Source organism: Camelina sativa, chromosome 15 (genome assembly GCF_000633955.1).
Source record: "Camelina sativa cultivar DH55 chromosome 15, Cs, whole genome shotgun sequence".
Classification (NCBI taxonomy): Eukaryota; Viridiplantae; Streptophyta; class Magnoliopsida; order Brassicales; family Brassicaceae; genus Camelina; species Camelina sativa.
The window spans coordinates 3,057,862-3,079,902 of NC_025699.1; the positions used below are offsets into that span (position 1 = coordinate 3,057,862).

At 37.8% G+C, this 22,041-nt stretch overlaps 7 protein-coding genes across 8 annotated transcripts; 5 read left to right on the plus strand and 2 right to left on the minus strand.

Annotated features, from left to right (window-relative positions):
- LOC104744925 (auxin-induced in root cultures protein 12-like) lies at positions 1,321-2,378 on the plus strand. Its single transcript, XM_010466057.2, has one exon. It carries the CDS (start codon positions 1,336-1,338, stop codon positions 2,143-2,145), a length of 810 nt encoding a protein of 269 aa, XP_010464359.1. The 5' UTR covers positions 1,321-1,335; the 3' UTR covers positions 2,146-2,378.
- On the plus strand, positions 2,792-7,975 carry LOC104744927. Its single transcript, XM_010466059.2, has 14 exons — positions 2,792-3,334; positions 3,626-3,735; positions 3,821-3,883; positions 3,968-4,142; positions 4,271-4,375; positions 4,483-4,613; positions 4,703-5,255; positions 5,461-5,526; positions 5,774-5,850; positions 5,951-6,226; positions 6,314-6,653; positions 6,743-6,895; positions 6,981-7,523; positions 7,611-7,975. The coding sequence occupies exons 1-14, from the start codon at positions 3,071-3,073 to the stop codon at positions 7,782-7,784; spliced, it is 3,030 nt and encodes a 1,009-aa protein (XP_010464361.1). The 5' UTR covers positions 2,792-3,070; the 3' UTR covers positions 7,785-7,975.
- Positions 7,910-9,027, minus strand: LOC104744926 (ras-related protein RABA5b-like). Its single transcript, XM_010466058.1, has 2 exons — positions 8,561-9,027; positions 7,910-8,326 (listed from the first exon to the last, which is right to left on the minus strand). Exons 1-2 carry the CDS (start codon positions 9,024-9,026, stop codon positions 8,007-8,009), a joined length of 786 nt encoding a protein of 261 aa, XP_010464360.1. The 5' UTR covers position 9,027; the 3' UTR covers positions 7,910-8,006.
- On the minus strand, positions 9,614-12,481 carry LOC104744928 (asparagine--tRNA ligase, cytoplasmic 2-like). The gene is made up of 7 exons (XM_010466060.2): positions 11,800-12,481; positions 11,417-11,662; positions 10,732-11,313; positions 10,462-10,647; positions 10,317-10,381; positions 10,096-10,225; positions 9,614-10,007 (listed from the first exon to the last, which is right to left on the minus strand). The coding sequence occupies exons 1-7, from the start codon at positions 12,253-12,255 to the stop codon at positions 9,765-9,767; spliced, it is 1,908 nt and encodes a 635-aa protein (XP_010464362.1). The 5' UTR covers positions 12,256-12,481; the 3' UTR covers positions 9,614-9,764.
- On the plus strand, positions 13,681-14,256 carry LOC104744929. The gene has a single exon (XM_010466061.1). It carries the CDS (start codon positions 13,884-13,886, stop codon positions 14,181-14,183), a length of 300 nt encoding a protein of 99 aa, XP_010464363.1. The 5' UTR covers positions 13,681-13,883; the 3' UTR covers positions 14,184-14,256.
- On the plus strand, positions 14,664-15,657 carry LOC104744930 (ylmG homolog protein 1-1, chloroplastic-like). The gene has a single exon (XM_010466062.2). The coding sequence runs from the start codon at positions 14,727-14,729 to the stop codon at positions 15,432-15,434; it is 708 nt and encodes a 235-aa protein (XP_010464364.1). The 5' UTR covers positions 14,664-14,726; the 3' UTR covers positions 15,435-15,657.
- LOC104744932 lies at positions 16,370-18,353 on the plus strand. 2 transcript variants are annotated; one of them, XM_010466063.2, is made up of 5 exons: positions 16,370-16,874; positions 17,034-17,194; positions 17,300-17,330; positions 17,474-17,579; positions 17,983-18,353. In XM_010466063.2, the coding sequence occupies exons 1-5, from the start codon at positions 16,566-16,568 to the stop codon at positions 18,084-18,086; spliced, it is 711 nt and encodes a 236-aa protein (XP_010464365.1). In that variant the 5' UTR covers positions 16,370-16,565; the 3' UTR covers positions 18,087-18,353. The 2 variants fall into 2 exon arrangements, with proteins under 2 accessions (XP_010464365.1, XP_010464366.1); XM_010466064.2 differs by having other exon boundaries at positions 16,375-16,874; positions 17,477-17,579.

Below are 22,041 nucleotides of genomic sequence, written 5' to 3' on the forward strand. Positions count from 1 at the left end.
AAAGTTCAAACGATTTGTGGCGTTGAGATATTTTATTCAATACAGAACAAACTATTTGTATATCTAAAAGATTCGATCAATCAAGCAAAGAAATATAAAGTATTTGTTAATATAGCTAATAGGAATAGGATGGATATAAAAAATATCATGATACACTATAAATAGGAGGAAAATATTATATTCTCCACAAACCACGTGAACAAAAAACACCCACATAGGGACTGTACATATGGAAACGTCACGTATGCAATAATGCTTATGTAAGCAGCCTTTTTATGTCTTCTTCTTCTCCATGCATCTTTCGTCGACATCTCTCATGAAATATCGGAAAATAAAAAGAGAGAGAGAGAGAGAGGACCATTTCCATTTTCTTATTGACAAAAAGAACTTGGACTTTTTCACATAGAGAGAGACATTAAACTAAAGAGAGAAACGCGGGAACATTTTTACAGAAATTTGGTATTGACAAATTTAACGTGGTTCTATTCTATCTACTATAGGCCTAAATGTAATAATAAAACGATTCTAGAATAAAATGAAAAAGTGTTAAAAAGAGTAATTGAGGTAGACGGGAATTGGTATATATTCAAAGTTGCCCAACTACTAGCTAGGAAAAAAGGTGAAAAGAAAACACCCAAAAAATATCAAAGAAATAACATTTGGGATTTGGCTTAGTACCCCCTTAGTTTCAACGTTATTTATTTGACATTGTGTCGTTTGGAAAAAATCAATAATTTACACATTCCTTGTCAACTTCTTTTTTTTCTTTCCCTTGTCAACTTCGAAACTGAATGTAAATGTAAGCTGTAACTAACAAACCTTGTATTTTTTCCTATATATATAAATGTCCCTTCACATTTCCTAATCCCCTAATGAAAAACATCACCTTATATTTACTGTTAATTATAGTAAGTAAATCAGTCATGCATATTTTACCAAAAAAAAAAAAAAATCAGTCATGCATAAGGAAAGAAAAAAAAAATTCAACCCATTTGACCGATGACAATATACGTATACACACACAAAAGATCACAGACACAACTTGAAGTTGCAGTTTGCAAGTCAACATCCGCAAGAACACGCACTCTCCACAATCCACATGCTCTCTCTACCCTCAAATTCCTCCTAACCAATTTAATCATCTCCGACTTTTTTTTAATAACAAAACTAGTTCACATCGTGAACGTGACTTTTTCCCTTTTATCACGGTCAACTTAACACGTGGCATCATCTTAACGTCTCTCCCTGATTACCTCAATCGTAGAACCGATGCACTGAACCAAAACACTCCATTACTTCAGGACACAAACACTTCTCTCTCTATTTAAACATCTCATGTCCATGTGTTCTGTCTTAACCTCTTGTCTTATCATACTATACTCAGCCATGGCTTCTCCTTCTTCTTCTCTTCTAATCTTAGCCGTCGTTTTTGCTTGCTTCGTCTCGCTAATCTCACCGGTGATTTCACAGACTTCTTCTTGCTCCACTCAGAAGCTAAACTCCGCCGGCGCCTCGTTCGACACTTGCCAGGACCTTCCCGTTCTTGATTCCTACCTTCATTACACCTACAATGCCTCAAACTCATCTCTCTCCGTCGCCTTCATCGCCAAACCGTCTCAACCCATCGGCGGCTGGGTCTCTTGGGCTATTAACCCGACGGGGACTAAGATGGCCGGTTCTCAGGCCTTCGTCGCTTACAGATCCAAAGCCGGTGCTGCTCCCGTCGTGAAGACGTACAACATCAGCAGCTACAGCAGTCTCGAGGAAGGCAAACTCGCCTTCGAGTTCTGGAACCTACGCGCCGAGTCGTTGAGCGGCGGCAGGATCGCTATTTTCACGACGGTTAAGGTTCCGGCTGGAGCCGATAGTGTGAATCAGGTGTGGCAGATCGGCGGGAATTATACCAACGGTCGTCTCGGAGTGCATCCTTCCGCTCCGGATAATTTGAACTCACACCGTGTCCTGAGTTTAACCGCCGATGGCGATGCACCAAGCTCGGCTCCGTCTCCGGCCACCGGTAGCGGCTCGACTACGCCAGGGCAAGCGGCGGGAGGTCCAGGGAACGCAGGGTCATTGACAACAAAAGTAAATTTTGGGGTTAATTTGGGAATTATTGTTTTGTTGGCTTCTATTTTTATTTTCTGAACATGATCTCTCTCTGAGTTTCCTTTTTTTTTTCTTTCTTTTTCTTTGGTAACGCACAATAATGGAGTTAGCCCCATACTATTTTTAGTACTATATTAGTCGTAGAGTCATTTACTTTTTTTTTCACCTTCCCCTCTTTAACTTACCTACAAATATTCTTGAGAGTTAATGGATTTGTATGGACCATGCAATTACTGTTATCATCATCATCATATCATCTTATCTGCTTAAAATATGCGTGTGCCGTTCACTATATAGACTACTTTCATAAACAAACCAAACGCCAGATGGTGAGATTTTGGTGTTACTACCACCACTAACCACCATATTCGTGTGTTTCTCCATTTTATGTATTTTAAAGCCTCTTTTAAAAAAGTTAGAGTTTGTTCAATTTGCTGTTGGCCACGATGAAGAACAGTGACAACTGATGATACGGTTTTTGTTTTGTTGTTGGGTGGCTTCGTACAAATACAACAATACATCTTTAGATGACAACGAGATCAAATTGTTTTCTAGTCCATGAAATCTCAAAACTTGTTCCCGGGTTTTTAACATCTCGACAATATATTGGGCCCTAAAGCCCAATAGTTATATCTGTTACTACATGACCCAATAACTAATTAAAGACAGTTTCAACAATGATCAGGAAGAGGCGCATATGCGTTTTGATGCTGCTGCTGATTCAATCTCCCAAGTCACACAAACCCTCTCTCTCTCTGTCTCTTCTCTGCTACAATAAACATTACTCTCTTTTAAGGCGCATCCTTAATTGATTCTAATTCTATCATCTTTTTCCTCAAATCTCACCCTGCATATTCCTTTTTTTTTTCAAACTTCAACGCGGTTTCATAAAAACTCTAATGCTCGAACGCGTTTCTGAGTTTTCGATTCAGTAGAGACGCATAGTATGTATTATTAATTATTAATGGAGTCGATACAGAACCGAGTGGAATCGTGGATCAGAGACCAGAGAGCGAGGTTTTTACGGGTTTCGTGGGGACCGATTCAATGGAAATTCAGGTGGCCACCGTGGAACGGAGGAGATGCTGATCAGAGGATTAAGATCCGCCGGGAGTATGAGAAGCGTAAGAAGCAAATTGAGGATCTTTGTCTCGCCCTTAAATCCGAGTCTGTCGAAGATTTACAGGACATACTCTGTTGCATGGTCCTCTCCGAGTGTGTTTACAAGGTGATTATTATTCTTAATTCTTTCCATTAATCCTTGTTATAATGTAAATCAATCTAGTCTCGTTGATTACAAGATTAACTAAGAGGTTCGGTTAATTAGTTAGTTATTCAGTTAGAGGGTGTTGTGTAGTGTAATCAGCAACTTAAAAGTTCGATCTTTCTCTCTGTTTCATATCTCTCTTTATTCTTTTATTTTATTTTTTAAAATGAGATGTAGCTAGCTAAATTTTGGGAATTTCACTTTATAGGCTATTGTATTGTTTATTATTAATGGAGGTTGTTATTGTAATAGAGACCTGCAAGTGAGATGGTTCGAGCTGTTAACAAATTTAAAGCCGATTTCGGTGGCCAATTTGTTTCCTTGGAGAGGGTTCAACCTTCATCTGATCACGTTCCTCACAGGTTTTTTTTTTCATCTCTTTACCGTTTGGAATTATTCTTCAATCTTCGTTAATGTCTTTACCGTTTGGAAAATATGTTAATGCAGGTATCTACTTGCTGAGGCAGGTGATACATTATTTGCATCCTTTGTCGGAACTAGGCAATATAAGTAAGTCTTGGAGTTTCTATTCCCTGGCAAACAAAATAGCTCAGATGTAAGAGGTGTGTTTTTTCATTCGTGGGTGTGTTCTAGGGACATCATGGCCGATGCAAATATACTTCAAGGTCATATATTTCACGATGATGTCGCAGAGGATGAATGTATCGCAGCATCTGAGCCAATTCAAAGTGAACCACAGAAGAATAATGGGGAGGGTCTGCGGAATCCTAAGCAACTTAGACAGAAACCTAAACCTGCTGCTCATCGGGTATGCTCGTGGCACTTTGGAGTAGACTTTTTCGTCTCTTTTGTATCTTTAGTACATTGTGATATCGTGCAGGGTTCAAAATAAGTTGATATTTTCTAAAAGTTATCCCCTTTAATGTTAACAACTAGGGATTCTTGGCTCGTGCTAAGGGGATACCTGCTCTGGAACTTTATAGACTTGCTCAGAAAAAGAAACGAAAACTTGTATTATGTGGACACTCACTTGGTGGAGCTGTAAGTGCTCTAGATTTTCTTACCCTTGTAGCTCATTACCTACATGGCTACATCTAACATATCTTTGCTGACTCCTGGGTTTTTATTTCCTTCTTTCACTTGTGTAGGTAGCTGCGTTAGCTACACTCGCCATATTAAGGGTTGTTGCTGCCTCTTCTACAAAGAAAGACAATGGAAATATTCATGTCAAATGTATAACCTTCTCCCAGCCTCCTGTTGGGAATGCTGCGTTGAGAGAGTATGTTTTGGATGCCTAATCAAACATATGGCTGGGTTTAGCAATAGCGTTCTCATGTTGTTTTTTCTTTCCTTTGGTTTCCTTTGCAGTTACGTACATGAAAAAGGATGGCATCATTATTTCAAAAGTTATTGTATTCCTGAAGATTTGGTCCCGAGGATATTATCTCCTGCATATTTTCATCATTACAATGAGCAAAGAATGTCAATGGCTGGAGAAGCTGAAGCCGCAGATTTGTCATTGTCCAAAAAGAATGGTCAGGGTGTAACATCAGAGGCAGAAAAGACAAAAGGTAAAGAACACGAGCAGTTAGTCATTGGTGTTGGCCCTGTTCAGAACTCATTCTGGAGGCTTTCACGACTTGTTCCCCTAGAGGCTGTTAAGAAACAACTGGATAGGTATATAGGAAAGAAAGTGGATCCTTCAGAGACTTCTACTGCAACTGTATCTTCAGTGTCAGCTGAGGACGTGGTTATTGAACCACAATCTCTTGAAATTGAGGAGGGTAGGGATGGTATATCTCTCAAGCCATTGCCAGATACGGGTAATGGACAAACTGGTAGTGGAAAAAGTGAAGAAAAGACCAACTCCTCCAATGGGTTTAGGGTTCCTTATCTGCCCTCTTATGTTCCATTTGGAGAGGTAGATGTTATAACTAATATACAAACGTGATAAGCTATAGGAATACGATAGTACTTAACCTACTTTACTTTACTAAGATTGGGAATGCTAATTCTAGTAATCTTTCAATGGCATATTATCAGCTTTGATGGTTTCTTTTTTTCAGTAGAATCATGAGTCCTTTAGAACAAGTGACAGCTCACTAAGTTTATTTTTCGTATCACAGCTATATCTCTTGGGAACTGCATCTGTGGAATCACTTTCAGAAGGAGAGTACTCTAAATTGACATCGGTATGAGGTTTTTTTTTGCTCATAGACATGCTGATCAGTGATTTTTTTTTTTAACTATTGAATTTATCAAGTTACTTTGATTTTGGAGTTATCTAACTTGAGGCTCTTGTATATTTGGATGCTTTATATCTCACTAGCTCGATTTGACAGTATGTTTGGGTCTCGTCATTGCTTGCCCACCTTCATATTTAGTTTGTGGTTGAAGGTCTCTTATTTGGTTGCATTTTTTTGGCAAAGATATTTTCAGGTCAGATCTGTGATAACCGAACTGAGAGAACGTCTTCAGTCACATTCTATGAAGTCCTATAGGGCTCGCTTCCAGAGGTGATAGTTCCTTTCCTCTTTTACTTGTCCAAAATTCCAGATAGGCTTTTTTATTGATTTGGTAGGCTTTTTTATTGACATGCTTCTTTTCTTTTTATAGAATACATGACCTCTGCATGGATATTGATGGTCTTTTTGGAGCGGATCAACAGAAGCAGTTTCCACATCTACAACAGTGGCTTGGACTTGCTGTTGGTGGTAGTGTAGAGCTCGGGCACATCGTTGAATCACCGGTTATTAGAACGGCCACTTCTGTCGCCCCTCTTGGCTGGAAAGGCGTTCCAGGTGATAAAAATGCAGAACCTCTGAAAGTTGATATCACTGGATTTGGCTTGCATTTGTGTTCTTTTGTACATGCACAAGTGAATGGCCACTGGTATGTCCACGTTTTTCTTTTCTTTTCAAATGAATGATCAATATATGTGATACAATTGTTAAATTATCAGTAATTAACTCTATCTAGGTGCTCAACTACCGTGGAATCCTTCCCTTCGCCACCTGCTTACTCTTCGGATAATGTAGAACAGACAGAACTACAGAAAATTAGGGTGGTCATTGGAACTCCCCTGAAACAACCTCCAAGCAACCAGATAGTTGAAGATCCTCTAGTACCTATGTTCTCGTCTGTTGATTCAAACACCGGTTTTCCAAAGGAAGGAATCAACTTAGGTTTTTTTCAAGAGGACAAGTTTGTTCGTCCTGAAGGTTTAGAGGACTTATACATATTCTGCACTAGTGATTTTGCTACAGTGGCTAAGGAGGTTGAGGTCAGAACACGGAGGGTGCGATTACTCGGACTAGAGGTACAGCCGTCCTTGTTTCATTGGGTTTACACTACATGTTTTTTCATATACTGCATGCAATTATATATCTGGCTCATCTGTCCGCGCAGGGTGCTGGTAAAACCTCTCTATTCCGGGCAATACTTGGTCAAAGCATGCTGAGTTCGATGACTCATGTGGAGAATCTGCAGATACAATCTGACGTTCAAGAATGTATAATTGGTGGTGTTTGCTACTCGGACACAGTGGGTGTAAACCTACAGGTTGGTTACTTCACATTCTGGTTCCACAAGTTTTAAGTTTATTTTTCCCAGAGTTGGTAAATCATTTTGGTATATTCTGATGCAGGAGCTGAACTTAGAGGCTTCTCGATTTAGAGAAGAACTATGGAAAGGAGTTCGTAATCTAAGTAAAAAAATAGATTTAGTTATTCTTGTGCACAATCTCTCTCACAGAATACCACGTTACCAGAACTCAACAACACAACTGCAGCTACAGCAACCAGCACTTGCTCTTCTGTTAGACGAGGTTAAATCTCTCGGTATCCCTTGGGTCCTCGCCATAACAAACAAGTTCTCAGTCAGTGCCCATCAGCAGAAATCCGCTATTGAAGCTGTACTTCAGGCATATCAAGCGTCACCAAACACAACCGGAATTGTTAACTCTATCCCTTATATTATTTCTGGCTCTGGAAGTTCCTCATTGCCTTGGGCAGCTGTGAATGCGGGTAATGAAGGATCAGTAGGTGCGCAAAAGCTAATATTTGCTCCACTCGACCTTGTCAAAAAGCCTTTTCAGAGAAAAGACACTGTTTTTCCAGTGGATGGTGTGAACTCCCTTTGCCAGCTTGTCCATCGCGTTCTTCAAACTCAAGAAGAAGCTTGTTTTCAGGTATTGACACTCTCTGAGCTGACACAGCACTTTAGAATTATCAATATAGTGTGTCCAAATCGCTTTAATATAAACATATCTCCATAGGAACTTGCTAGGGACAGACTGTTGGTGGAACTAGCTAAAGACCGTGCAGTAGATGGTTCACAGGCCAAGTCATCTTCAATGTCAGCAGCAGCCGTGGGAGCTTCACTTGGTGCTGGTCTTGGCCTTGTCTTGGCAGTAGTAATGGGTGCTGGTTCTGCTTTACGAAAACCATGATTGTATTTGTACCCAATCAACAATTGCATCTATGTACATAGTCCCATTAGAGTTGGATTTCAAATTCATGTTTCTTTTGCCATTTTGCTCTGATCCTTCGGCCAGAACTAATGTGTAGCACACAGTAACAACACAAAATATATTGCGAGTATCATATAACTCCGAAATGATAATTATAACATTATAAGGTTTATTCTGGTAAAAGACAAGAACGTTTTAAAATCATCGGGAGCAACAAGACGGATTCCGCCAAGAGCTCTCGGAGTCATCTTGGGTGTTAACAAGGCTGACCCTGTTAACTGAAAGTTCAGCCTTGTAAGCATCGGAGTTGAGAAGTTTACGGCTGACATTGTTAAATATCTCTCTGATGACAATCTCAAAGGCTTTGTCTACGTTTGTGGCGTCTAGAGCTGATGTCTCCATGAAGAACAACCCTTCTTCCTCTGCCAGAGCTTTACCTTCTTCCACACTAACCGCTCTAATATCTTCCAAATCACATTTGTTCCCAACTAGCATCTGTGCCACCGCCGTGTCACAATGAGCTTGCGAGGTAACAAAACACAAAGAGTCAGACTTTTATTTGAATTCATAACTGTAGACGAAGAATCTCAAACTTAAGAGAGCAAAACAGAGCATCTTATAGACTCAGAGAACCCATCTCATTGCCTCAAACTAAAGATAAGAAACAATGGCTCAGATTCATAGCAGCAGAATCATAAAACCAATCAAAACAAAGTGGATCAAAACAGAGAGAAGAAGAGTCAGTAATAACTTACTGTTGAGTTCTTGAAGCCAACGTTTAACGCTATGGAAAGTGTCGCTACGGGTGATGTCGTAAACGATGAGAGCACCAAAAGCACCTCTGTAGTAAGCAGAAGTGACAGCTCTAAACCTCTCTTGACCAGCAGTGTCCCAGATCTGAGCTTTCACTTCTTTCCCTTCGATTTCAACCAGCTGTGTCTGAAACTCCACTCCGATTGTCGCCTTGGAGTTCGTGTCGAACTCATCACGCGAGAATCGAGACAGTAGGTTCGATTTCCCGACAGCTGAATCCCCGATTAGGACAATCTTGAACAAGTACTCTTCTCCTCTGTCGTCTTCCTTACCCATCTTCTTCTTGAGATTGTGGGAGATATGATTATTGCAAGGCTTTGTAAGGGAGAACCTAAGCTTTGATAAGTGGTAAAGTGGTGACAGACAAGCTGCGTGATTGGCGGGGTTTCCTATATAGACTATCTTCATTAATTCTTTACTTAATTACGTTTAAGACTTTGTGATTAAGGCCATACTTAATGAATTCTAAGCATTTTGGTGTCACTTTATGGATATATCATTAATTTGCTTTAAAGACTCTTTAGAATTTGCTAACTAAATTATAATTTCTGAATTAGTTTCTATGAATTGAAGGCAAAAATTGGTACGTTTTTCAACGATATTTTTTGTTGTTAAAGAGTTTGCTCATATTTATGTTACAACCAACATATTTATGTCAAACTATAATTCAAAAGCTTACAAAAAATTCTGCTACCAGCCAGTTTTATATCTTGACAACCCAAAAAATTGACTAAAATTGTGTGGTTCGATAATTATTGTTGAATTCAAACATAGTTTCACAAAACATCAAAATCTAAGTCAGGATGAGTACATGAAGACAAGTATTCGGGATTTTGAGTGTAATTGTACCTGTAACTAAAATACTTCAAAGTAAGCAATGGGACTTTCAAATGTCTTTAACACTTCGGACTACTGTACTTGCGTTACTTGTCTGGTCTTGTTACCACTAGCTCACTTGTATGATTGCAAGTTTCTTATAATTTTTTATAAAAAAATATCTTAAAGCTTATTGACCATTTTCATCCAAACTATACAATCCACTGATCATTTACGAACACTTTGGTATGTACAATTCTTTTCATATTTTACCAAGTATAATTACATAGATTACATTACAATGTAACTGAGTTTGTACATGAGGCTGATTTAGTTGTTTGCATTGCCCCAACTTCTAGGGAAAGGAATGGCGTCTTTGATATCAGGAAGTCCTGTCGCAAACAGAAGCATATGTTCCATGCTTAGGCTTATCCCTGAATGCTTCACTGTCCCATGCCTCCTTAAATCTAAGTACCAGTCAAACTTCTCCCTCGTGAATCCGCATTCACCGATCCTTGCATTCAAAACCTCAAACCGTTCTTCGTTTTGGCTCCCGGTGATCACAACACCAACCTGTTAAGAAAGTTGGAAGACTTTTGTCAAATTCTACAACTTTGAATTCCTTGATTTAGATCAATGTATGGTTTGGTTCTCTTCTTACCTTTGGTACGACCAGATCAAATGCTGCTACAGTCTTCTTATCATCATTCAACCGTACGTAAAACGGTTTAGCTACTTTCGGGTAACTATGTATAATCACAGGACCTTTGTAGATCTCATCAGTTAGATAACTGCAACATTAAACCGGTGAAAAGGGAAAAATATGAGAATCAGATCTTGAAACAAAGGCTCAATGGCATTTTCCATGAGCAAAACCAATACCTTAGATGCTCTGTTGTTAAAGCAACGCCCCACTCAGGCTTGGTTTCAAATTTTCTAGCGGTTGCCTGTTACAGATAAGCAGATCATTGTGATGTCACAAAAAATCAGTAAGTAGAAAAATATATGGGAAGTGAGAGTGTTATACCTTTTGCAGAAGACTAATAGCTTCAGTATAGGAAAATCTCAAAAGAGAGCTGGACGCTGTTGCTTCCAGACGTGTGGTGATGGTCTTGTCAACTCGTTTTGATATGAACTTCATGTCTTCCTGACGATTTTCCAGAATATATTTGCAGAGAAACTTGAAGTATTCATCAGCACAATCCATAGCATCCTGTAACATCAAACGAACTCAAGTCACCATTTGTTAAAAATAACTGAATGACCAAAATCAATGTTATAATTATAACAATCTTACATCCAATTCCGAGAAAGCCATCTCGGTTTCCACATTCCACATCTCTGCCAAATGCCTTGCATTGTCAATTTTATCAGCTACGAAACGCGGTCCAAAGGTATAAACTTTTCCAAGTGCAGAGGCATAGCTCTCAAGATGAAACCTTCCAGAAGCAGTCAGATAAGTGTCACGACCAAAGAAATCTTTCGAGAAATCAAGCTTCTCAGATTTGACCAAAGTAGTTCCTGATTTGGAATTTTGTTTCATCTCAAGCTGAGATGCAAGATCGCTTGTTTTCTTCAGGTCGTGAACAGCAGCAACCACAGCTTCTCGGTTGCTGTCAGATCTCTTGAGGTGATCAATCAGCCTAGTCTTTTCCTTTATCGCAGCCTTTACAGTATCAATGCTAAATCCATCTTTTTCTTTGACAGGCTTCTTCTCCTCTTTATTATCAGTTTTACCTAAAAGAGTAGTGACCCTAAACATTTCGCCAAATCCAGTGGTTGTGATGACTGGTACTTGAACATACTGAAACCCATGGTATTGAAGGAATGTGTGACTCGCTAAGGTTAACGCACTGTGCACTCTAGTTACCGACCCAACCTTCACCAACAAATACAAGAGATTAACTAATTGCTCTTTTATAACATTATTATATATGGAGAAGACAAAGACAAACACAAAATTAGCTTTCTAATAGTAATACCGTAGTTGTGCGGGGCCTGAAATGAGAGTAGTCTCTAAGCATATGAAGAGGAAGCTGTTTCTTTGACAGTGGATACTTTTCTGGATCCACTGTTCCAACATGAAGAAGCTTCTCAGCCTCAAGCTCAATGACATGTTTTGTAGAAGCAGCCAATGGTAGTCTTAACACACCTTCAGCTACAATACAAGTCCCTAAAGCCATAAGCTGAGTTGCTGGAACAGTCGACAATGCAGAATCAACAACAACCTGAGAGAGAGACAAAACAAATCTGTAATTTTTCTCTATTAAAAAAAAAAAGTTCTCATTGGCATTTCATCAAACACCTTATGCGCCAAAAAATTGAGTTATCGTTTTCGCTTCAAAATTAGTAAACTTTATGATACCTGTAGACTGGAGACGGAGGAGCCATCACTGATCAAGAAGTAAAAAACATACTCCGGTGGCGGCGGGGCCTTCTGACCGGCGAGTTCCGTCTTCTCGAAGATTGGATAAGTCTTTCCACCACCGCCGCCGCTCAATACATCGAAAAATCTCCTGAAAATATTCATTTTGGATTGAATAATCTCAGTGCACCTAATGTTCGCCGTCGTATGAGATTGATCCCCACCACTCGACGGCGAAGGGTCACCAGTTACAGGTGGCGGAGGTGGAGAATCTTTCTTAACCGCTCTAGAAGACTTAACCCAACCGCCAATCACAACTCTTTTACCGACCAATCCTGCGCCGCGGTCGCTTCGTTCGAGCAGAGTCTTTAACTCGACCCGGTTCGAATACTTGGATAACGTAATGGGTTTGGGAGATACATCATCGTCCAGCTCTTTCTGATGGGTTTTTTCCATTTTGAAATCGGAAGAAGAGTGGGAGAAATTGAGATGAAGATTTGGGTTTAGTGAGGTTAATTGAATTGAAGAAAACGAAAGAGAAGAAGAGATTATATATAAACATGATTACTTGGAGATAATTTGGATTAGAGGAAGTTTAGATTGTTAGAACAGGGAAAAGGATTGTTTCAGTGTTGCGGAGAGAAGCAGAGAGAGAGAGAGCAGAGAAAGAGAGAGAGAAGGGCAAAGTTTGGTATTCTTCAAGGTTGGGATATTCGCGGGAACTTTGTCCCAAACAGTTTAATAATATTAAAATATTAAAACAGATCATTGTGATTATAGGCCCAATAGTCCAATAGCCCAATAGGTATTATCATTTTCAGGTCTATTTTTTTTAGTATATTGTTAATATAATAATACAATTGTACAATCGTATAAAATACTATATCCCAATGGTCAATATAAATTTATTTACCTTATAGTTGGATATTAATGATTTTATAGATAGAATCAGAATAATCCCCATTTATTTTTGTAAACTGATTTATTTCAAGTGCATTTTCTTTTATTGTGATCTTGCTTAGAAAGTTTAAACGGCCAGTTGTATCGATTGTAATTAGGTATGATCTTGTCATTAAGCAGTTGAAAGAAAAAACGAGCATGAATTTGGTGGGGGGTCACATGTAAATTGTAATGATGGTTAGCACGAGGCACACAACCTAAGGCTGGATAAATCACCATTACATAATCAACTCTTTTCAATAAGAAATACTATTATTCCTCCCAACTAAACGTAGGCTTGAGGTCTAGAATTCGCAGACGAAAGCAACATGGTTTAAATAATCCCATGTTGTAAAAAAAAAAGAATTATATTGCCCCTAACTAAACTTTATAGAGTATCGTAGAGTGGCCAATGATCGAACAAAATGCCAATATCACCTTCCAAGTTCTTACCAAACTAATGGAAACTTAAAACTTTGTATAAGTCATGAAGACTTTCGGCTAAAACATTAGAATTAAATCAGGTGGATTTATACTTCGTCATATATCTTCTCGGCTAATTAAGTCGCTTAGTCATATAAACTTCCAAGGAAAATCTACCAACTGTGAAATTTAAAGGTTATAAAACTCTAATTTGATGAAATAGAGGGCGTCACCAAAACCGGCTGACCAATAGTAGTAACAAAAGTTAGTGTATGATCCCCAATACTCAAATGTACTTTTAAGGCTCAACTTATTCTTCATCAGTTTGAGTTAGATCTATGATTTATCTTTAACTTGGTTAGAGTATAATACTATTTAAGAGATACTTTAACTTGGTTAGAGTATAATACTATGATTTATCTTTAACTTGATTAGGAGTATAATACTATTTGAGAGATAGAAATGGAATATTTTTTTTAAAAAGGTTAACCTCCTATCCTACTCACCTTATAGGCCTTCATGATGCTTATAATCATTGCCTCTTTCAATGATTAAAAGCTCTTTTGATTCCGAGCTTTTGCACATCATCGATATCATCACTCACTCGCTTCTCCTACTTATAAATTCACGTTCAAGAACTTGAAAAATCAGAAACTTAAATTTGAAGACTAAGTCAAATCCGAAACCAAAGAAAAAAGAAAAGAAGAAGGTAAAAAAAAAACATGGTAAGAAGAAACGCAGTCCATGCCATTTCAAGTCTTCCTTCGAGGGTCTGGTGGCCACAGCAAAGGAGGAAAGGAAAACGAGCCGTGGTGCGGTTAGGCAACCGAAGAAGAGGGTTCTTGGTTGGATCACCGAGGATAGTGGTGCAGAGATGGAGGGCGAACATCGTAGGAAAGCCAATGAAGTTAATGAGAAATATCATTTTGGGGATAATCTCAAACGGTGGAAACGTCAAGATCTTGAATGCTTATCTTTGGTCTTTACCACTTTTACGTCCTCAGTTGTTTCCACTATGTTGATTTTGTAACTTGTGAAAATGTAATATTTATCTTATTCTTATTATTTTTGTGTGTGTGTGTGAATCTCCAAATAATCGGCTTTATATAATAGAAGTCTTCTTTATTTTTTCTAGCTTCTTCTTTAAAGAATTCAAGTTTTATGAAAAAAAAACAACTAATTTTTGAATTATTTTGTCTCTCTGTGTGTCATTGATTACTGCAAACTACAAATTGCAAACTATTTATGCTAATTAGATGCCTGAATTATTAACTCTAACATGATTACAATTTTTTTTCTAATTTTTTTAATTAAATAAATTATCATATTTAGTTTACTAATTTACCAATTATTTTATTCGTCAGAAAGTAATAATTTACAGAAATTTGTAATTAAGAATTTTTGTATGACAATAAGAAAAAATCGTATAAAATTATTTAAAAGATAATAAAATAAATAAAAATTGGAGAGATTTGGGTTTTATTATATCCTAAAAAGTCTCATAAGAAACCTTTATCGTCCGTCTCTTATTATCTCTTCGGTTCACAAGAGGCGGAAGAACGGAGATGGCCACCATCACACCACTCGCTCTCCGCTCTCCGGTTCTGCTACCTCCTTCATCTGCTTCAAACCCTACCAAATTCCATGGCTTCACTAAACGACCACCACCATCCCGTCTCTTCTTCCCCCTTAAACCCTTCCCATCTCTCTCCATCCAAAACCCTAAAAAATCCATCCGAATCGCCGCATCCGTTTCCCCGATAACACCAATCTTCCCGGCTACGAAACCAACGAATCGTTCACCCACACTAACCGGATCAACCCAGCCATCGACACTAACCGGGTCAACCCGGTCTCTCGCTACTCTCGCGGCTTTGACAATCGCTGTAACCAAAGTCTTAGCTCAGAGACTCGCTCCTGTACTCACAGCAGGATTACGATTCTCACTCAGTACCGCCGGACCAGTCTTCTTCGCGTCGCTTAGAGATCGTCCTCCGGGGTATTTGAACACTCCGCTTACGGTGGTTGCGGTGGGGATAAAGAAGTGGTTAGATATTTACAGTGGGGTTTTGATGGTTAGGGTTTTGCTCAGTTGGTTTCCTAATATCCCGTGGGAAAGACAGCCTTTGTCTGCTATTAGAGATCTCTGTGATCCTTACTTGAATCTGTTTAGGAACATTATTCCTCCTATCTTCGATACGCTTGATGTTAGTCCTTTGCTTGCTTTCTCTGTTCTCGGTATACTTGGATCGATTGTTCATGGCAGCACTTGAATAAGAGAGAAATTGGAATTGAAAAAGAAATCGAAGATCAGTAGCAGATTGGAGGAGCTAATGCTTTTGGTTTTTGAAACATTGATTACTAGGAAATATCAACAGTGAGAGTTATGAGCTTTGTCGTTTTTTTTTTTTTGTTTTGCTGTTTCGAATTTGATTTTGAATAATGAGATTTTGGGTTTTGTGGAGTTATAATTGTTGATGGGTTCGTTCTCTTGCATCTGCTCAAATTGTTCATATTGGTTAAAGAACCACAAAGTTTAAGGACAGTGGGGAGAATTAGACATGCTAGGTTGTGTGTCTGAGCTTTTATAAGATTTTCGATATCTAGTTGGATAGGTAGTAGAATTCATCATTTGTATCTGATCCAGATGAAGATGATGATAGGTTTGGGAAGTTTATGGGGGTCTCTGGAAGAGAGACTAGTAGGCGCATAAAGTTTAAGGTGTTTGGAGATGATAAGTCCAGTATTTGCGTGTAGACCTTGTCCTTAATAACCTTGGAAACTCATGACATTTTTGATAGTATTGATCAGATATCTCGAACTCGAACAATGTTGCTACTTCTTCGTTGGTTAATAAAATATGTAGATTTTTTAAGAGTGGGATAGAACTGTATAGAGTATAGAGTCTTGTTGTTTAGGCAAAAGCAAGTTCCATCTATATTCACAATGATAAGAGTGGCATTTGCTTGGATTTGGCTGTAAAGGTAAGAAGACAACAATCTGTAAATGTATCACATCACACATGAAAGCTGAACTTCGATCCAACCATTATTGGATCTTTTAGAAATAATATTGTGATTTCCAATTTAAAAGTTTCAAGGAAAGAAAGTAACAAGAAGATATCTAATTGGACAACACCATTTGCCAGTTCAATTCTTTTTAGTTAATCTATAATCTTACAAAATCAAACTCGATGAACATGATCAAATTCTCCCTCAAATGATCCGAGAGATTAGGTTCAATTTCGGTTTTGTGACAGATTACCGGTTCATAACCCAAAATATTACCGGTTTAGGAACCAGCTCTGATAGACTGATGATTGATATAGGTCGTTTAGACTTTTGAGCTTTCAAGTCTTAATAGTTAATACTGTATACTGAAACACTAGCCGCCGGAAAACCGCCATGAACTTTGTCGTCAGACGACTGGGCGCCGTTTTGCCGTCGCTACATCACAGCGGCGTTTCCCAGATCCGACTCTTCAGAACAGAGACAGGTCAGCTGAGACGGCGAAACAAGTTGCCTTCTCTTCCGTTTAAGAAGAAGGAAGAGAAATCCGAATGGTGGATCGTCGACGGAGAGATGCACGAGATAGGCGATCACGTCCCTCCTCGTGAGCGATTCACAATCCCTAGAGACAACATCCCGAATAAACGCCGTAAGCAGCTCCGTGAGCAGTTCATGCGCCGCACTCGCCTTGTCCTTAAAGAAGCTGTGAGTTCCTTTTTTAAACAAAGTTTCGATTTTTACATTCTTCGCCGCTTGAGCAGATTGAATTTGATGCCATCGTAGCTCTTGATTGTTCTGTGCTGTAGTGTCAATTGGAAAAACTATTGTCTTTAATCTAATATTGCTGCCATTTCAAAATGATAGGAACATGAGCCATGGTGCAAAAAGTATATGGAACTATATAATGAGCTTAGAGAGAACTGGGAGAGGCTTTATTGGGATGAAGGATATTCAAAGAAAATTGCGACTGATCATGCTAATTATGAGTCTGCTGAAGAAGATGATGAAGATTTTAATCCTTACAGGTATCTTATCTATGTTAATCCACTTGACCATGTTCTTATAATGGTGTTTATTTAGGTGTGTGGATGGATGGTTATGTGATTGGTTTATCTCCTTGTTCATTGCAGGAACAGGCGGTCGTACACCGATCAAGCAAAGGTAACAACTTTAATGATGTTGTTTTTTCTAAGTGAATGAATATATACGAGCCTGTGTAGATTTTGAGATCTTGTTGCGTGCTTCCTTCTTTTGTTCTCTTTAAAATTTGAGTCTTGAGTTTTGTGAGAATCTGAAAATGGAAGCAGGAGCAAGGGTTTAATAGAAGTACACAAGGTGATAACTGGGAGAAAGTCAATCAGATCAGAGACAAATTTGAGTTTGATAGAGAAAGGAGAATGAGAGATAAAGGTGAGTTTTCCTCACCGATGGATTGTACATTGTTCATACTGTTTCCTTAATTTTTTTATTGCATGAGCAAAAATAGAGTTTGTAATATGATCTGATAAATTTCCTTGGGGGGTATTGGATAGCTACAGTTGAGGCATCACTGTGCTCTGTTTCGTTGAATAGTAAGTCTGATGTATATGTCAGAGAGTTGGGAAACTGCTTAAAACATAGTATCATTTGCGAATTGAAATGAGGATATAATATATATACAATAGAGCATAAGAGATGAAATTAGATGAATGTCGCTATGCTAATTGTCTACCATCTTGACATGCTAATTGTGCCGAGTATCTTAGCTGTATATCTTCAGCATTCTGCTTACCATAAGTATCTCAGCTGTCTTGAACAATCTTTCTTGTTGCAGCCTTTGCACCAATGAATGCAGCACCGGCCTCTGAAGTCTCTAAGGACTTGAATTGGAATGCACAAAGAAGGCCCTTTGATGCTGAGAGATACACAAGAGATTGAATACGTTAACATCACATGAGAGCAAGTAGATGGAAATGGAGCTTGGCATTGATTTTCTACTCTATTTATTAGATATCCATGTGAGCATAAGTTATCATTACTTTGCACAAGTAAGTATTCAGTTATAAGATGACGTAGCGCTGGTCTTATGTATTCCAGATTATTGTCTCTCCTTGGTAGTCCGATGTGTAATCCATGTAATGAAACGTAGAAGGACCTGTGTAAACCTTAAATCCGGCGCTGAAATTGTGTGTACGTGTTTAGATCCCCGTTGGGTGCTTTAACGTGGGGACTTCTCACGGCCACTAGCAATAAACTGTTGCATTCTCCAAACAGTGATGTGCAGTTTCAGTTGTGCAAAGACAGCGTGTGGTACAAGATGAGCTTACATCACAACTTCATTATTCAGCTGACGGTTGGAACAACTTAATTAGCAATCCTCCTAATCCAAACCCTTTGCTTGAATGAAGATTGACCATATCCCTCCACTGTTGAAAGTTTCAAACGCAATGTGCTAAACGGAGCTGCTGATGGTATACAAGGCACTAGCTGAATCAAAGCCGACAAAAATGTTCGACCCACATGGGTGTCCCAGAGTCTCTCTCACCAGACCTGATTGGACAATAACCATAAGTAGCATCACTGTAAAAACCTGAAACCTTTTCATTACAATCATCTCTTTTTAGTTTTGACAATATGTCTTAAAAAGGCGAGGCTCATAAATCATAATACAACTTGTACACACATATATATAATAGTAGTTTACGAGAGCGCAAAGGAGAATGATCGCATGCGTAACCTAATGCAGTTGGATTAGATGGATCATGATACAGTATTTGGGGTTTTGTTTGTAGACTCACATTTTCTATACGATTAGTTTAATCCAATACATTTTCTATACGATTAGTTTAATCCAATTTTTTACTTGCTTATTCATAACAAGCAATTAACGTCTTGTTTTATTCATAATCCCAAATTTAATGTGAACAAGAGAATGGTTCATATTAATCGCTTGATGAAGAAGGAACCCTAGAAGACATATAACATTGAAGACCCAAACTGTCAAACTTAACACCGAACAAGTACAAATGATAACATTGAACATTTTTTTAAAAAAAATATTCAAAGCAGATATGATAAAAGTAGAGTGCTAGTTAAAAAAAAAAAAAAATAGAAAAAAAATTGGAAAGAACACACATGTGTATAGACGTGTGTACGTGTGCAAGAAGAGGAGAGAGGGATGTCATTTCAAATGACTCATTTGATTGTGCAACTGTAGCAACAGGGTTACTTTGGTAATTACAATATAAAATACAGCTAATATAAGCTTTTAATGGTTAGTGTAGCTATGGAGTGAGTTATAGATTTTTTTTTGGTTATTGCTGCCAAATTGCCTTAGATATACATATACTCGGCTGTGAAGAAGCCAGCTTCAAAATTACTATTAGGATGATACAATGTTCCCGCTGATTCGACATATGCTATGAGTGAGATGAGTTGCTTTTGTCCGGATTCCAACACCTGGTAGTTTATTCAATTCAACAAATTACTATCAGGGTTGTACCTCCGATTTCACTCATATTCTCCTTCGATTTTGTCTCCAAATATGAAAAATAATTTTTAAAAATAAAATTCAATTTTAAAATAAAATAAAAACTTGAGTAAAAGTTGTGATTTTTTTTAAAAAGTTAAAGTTGTGAAAATTTGAATAAAAGTTGTAAAATAAATCCTTTAAAACCTATGAAAAAGAACTACAACTTGTTACCACCACCACCGATCGACATAACGCTGCTTCTAGAGGAATCTCAAATCCAGTTAATACAGACTGGATTTGCCCAAATTCAGCCTGGAGATCTCCATCTCTTGATGGATCCTAACTACCGTGAACAAGCCCTCGGAAGGCCTCCAAGAGAAGGCGCATCGTTCTGGTTGAATCATCACAACGGTGAGCGAGTGAACAATGGTGGTGATTTTCATAAAACTATAACAAATATATACCTTTTCTTTTTAAAATTCATTTTTATTTTGTATTTTCAAAGGTGGGGGGTTTTAGTTTTTTTTGGTATATAATTTTCTTGTATTTTTTTGTCATATAACTTTTTGTTGTTATATTTTGTTTTTGTAAACTATACAAATCATATATCTTTTATATTTATTTATCAAAAATACATAAAATCAAAAAAGTTATTATTTTTAGAAAAAAATAAAAATAAAAATTCTAAATATTTTTTCTGGTCAATGCCGGTAATCGAGTTTACTTTGGCGCAACATCAATATATTCTCGGTTTGGGGGTTATCATGCCGTTACCATCATGTCTTTGGATGTTGTCGATGGGCATATCATTGCTACTTGCAGGCTGAGCAATGGACGTGAAGTTGGTATGGGAGGATATGTTCAGTGGCGAATCCAAGACAATATTTGGTACGAGGCACTTAAGTAATATAGTTAATAAATATATTTTTTTGTTTATGTTAAAGTATATATTTTGCATTTTTGAATATATTCTAATGTATGAACTATGAAGTGCAAAAAATGAGCTAAACTTTTTGAAAGTATTGTTTATATTGGTTTATGATTATACTTAATTAGATACATACTTAATTTATTAATTAGGAAATACACAATTACAAACTTATAATTCATTATAAAATATAAATATCTGTAATATATTTAAAATCATTTATCTTATCATATCACACAAATTTAAAACCTAAAATAATAAATTAACTATAAAGAGATAATATTTTTTAATAGTTTATAACATATATTTTTAAAAATTAAGATATATGTCTACTTTGTAATAAAAGAAATGTGATTAAAGTGAAAATATAAATAATTGCATATAGTTTTATTTGAGAAAAAATGGAATAAGAAAATGCCATAGGTAAACAAAAACCTCCAACAAATATAAAACTGACCAAAAAAAAAACAAAAATATAAATAAGAAGTGCTATTTGAGAATTGAACTCAGGACCTAATACTTTCTATTGGGAACAATTACCAACTGAGCTAAAAATTCTAATGAGGAAATGTTAATAGCAGAACTTTAAAAAGGAGTATAGGACACGTGCCCCACCCTTTATGATGTAGATCCGCCCCAGGCTGTCTGTGTATTAGGAACCGTCGCTCGTGCCTCACCAAAATGCCGTGATCCCTAAGTTACCAGGCCATGATGCCTCTTCTAGGTAAATTCAGATGACGAAGGAGTTCTCACAGATGGATATGTATCAAGTCTTTTTACTTAAACCGTTTATTGATCTGAGACTGTTTTCAATTCACCTGTTGAGCAGACAACACCAGCTTTACCAGTTCTTGAGCTATTTTTACATTCAGATGACGGAGGAGTTCTCACAGATGCATCCAGGGATCTCTCATATCTCTCTGATGGTGCAAATGATAGAATACAAACTGTTCTCGACTCTGGTGTCATCCCTCGCCTTGTTCTGCTCTTAGCGTAAGTATACTACTTCTTTCAGCAACCGATTACATATTCTTTTTGAATGAACCAATTACATATTTAATATGTGTTTTCTTTAGTCATCCGTCTCCTTTAGTTCTGGTTCCAGCTCTCCGTACCATTGGTAATATTGTTACCGGAGATGATATGCAGACCCAAGTACTAACACCATCCCTAATTGTCTACCTTATTTGTTATACGAAATGTCTCGTAATAGGGTTTGGTGTTTACTCATCTCTGTTATCGCCATAACAGACAGTTATAAGTAGTCATGCGCTTCCTGGTCTGTTAAACATATTTAGCAACACATACGAGAAGAGCAAACTTGCTGGGCTATCTCTAACATTACAGCTGGGAACACAAGTCAAATTCAAGTGAGTTACTTAGCATATGATTGATGACGCAGGTGGTTTGGAGAAGATTGAGCACTAACCTATTCGTTTGTCAGTTGTCACTCACGCTAATGGAGATAATCATCATACCTTTCAGGTCACCTA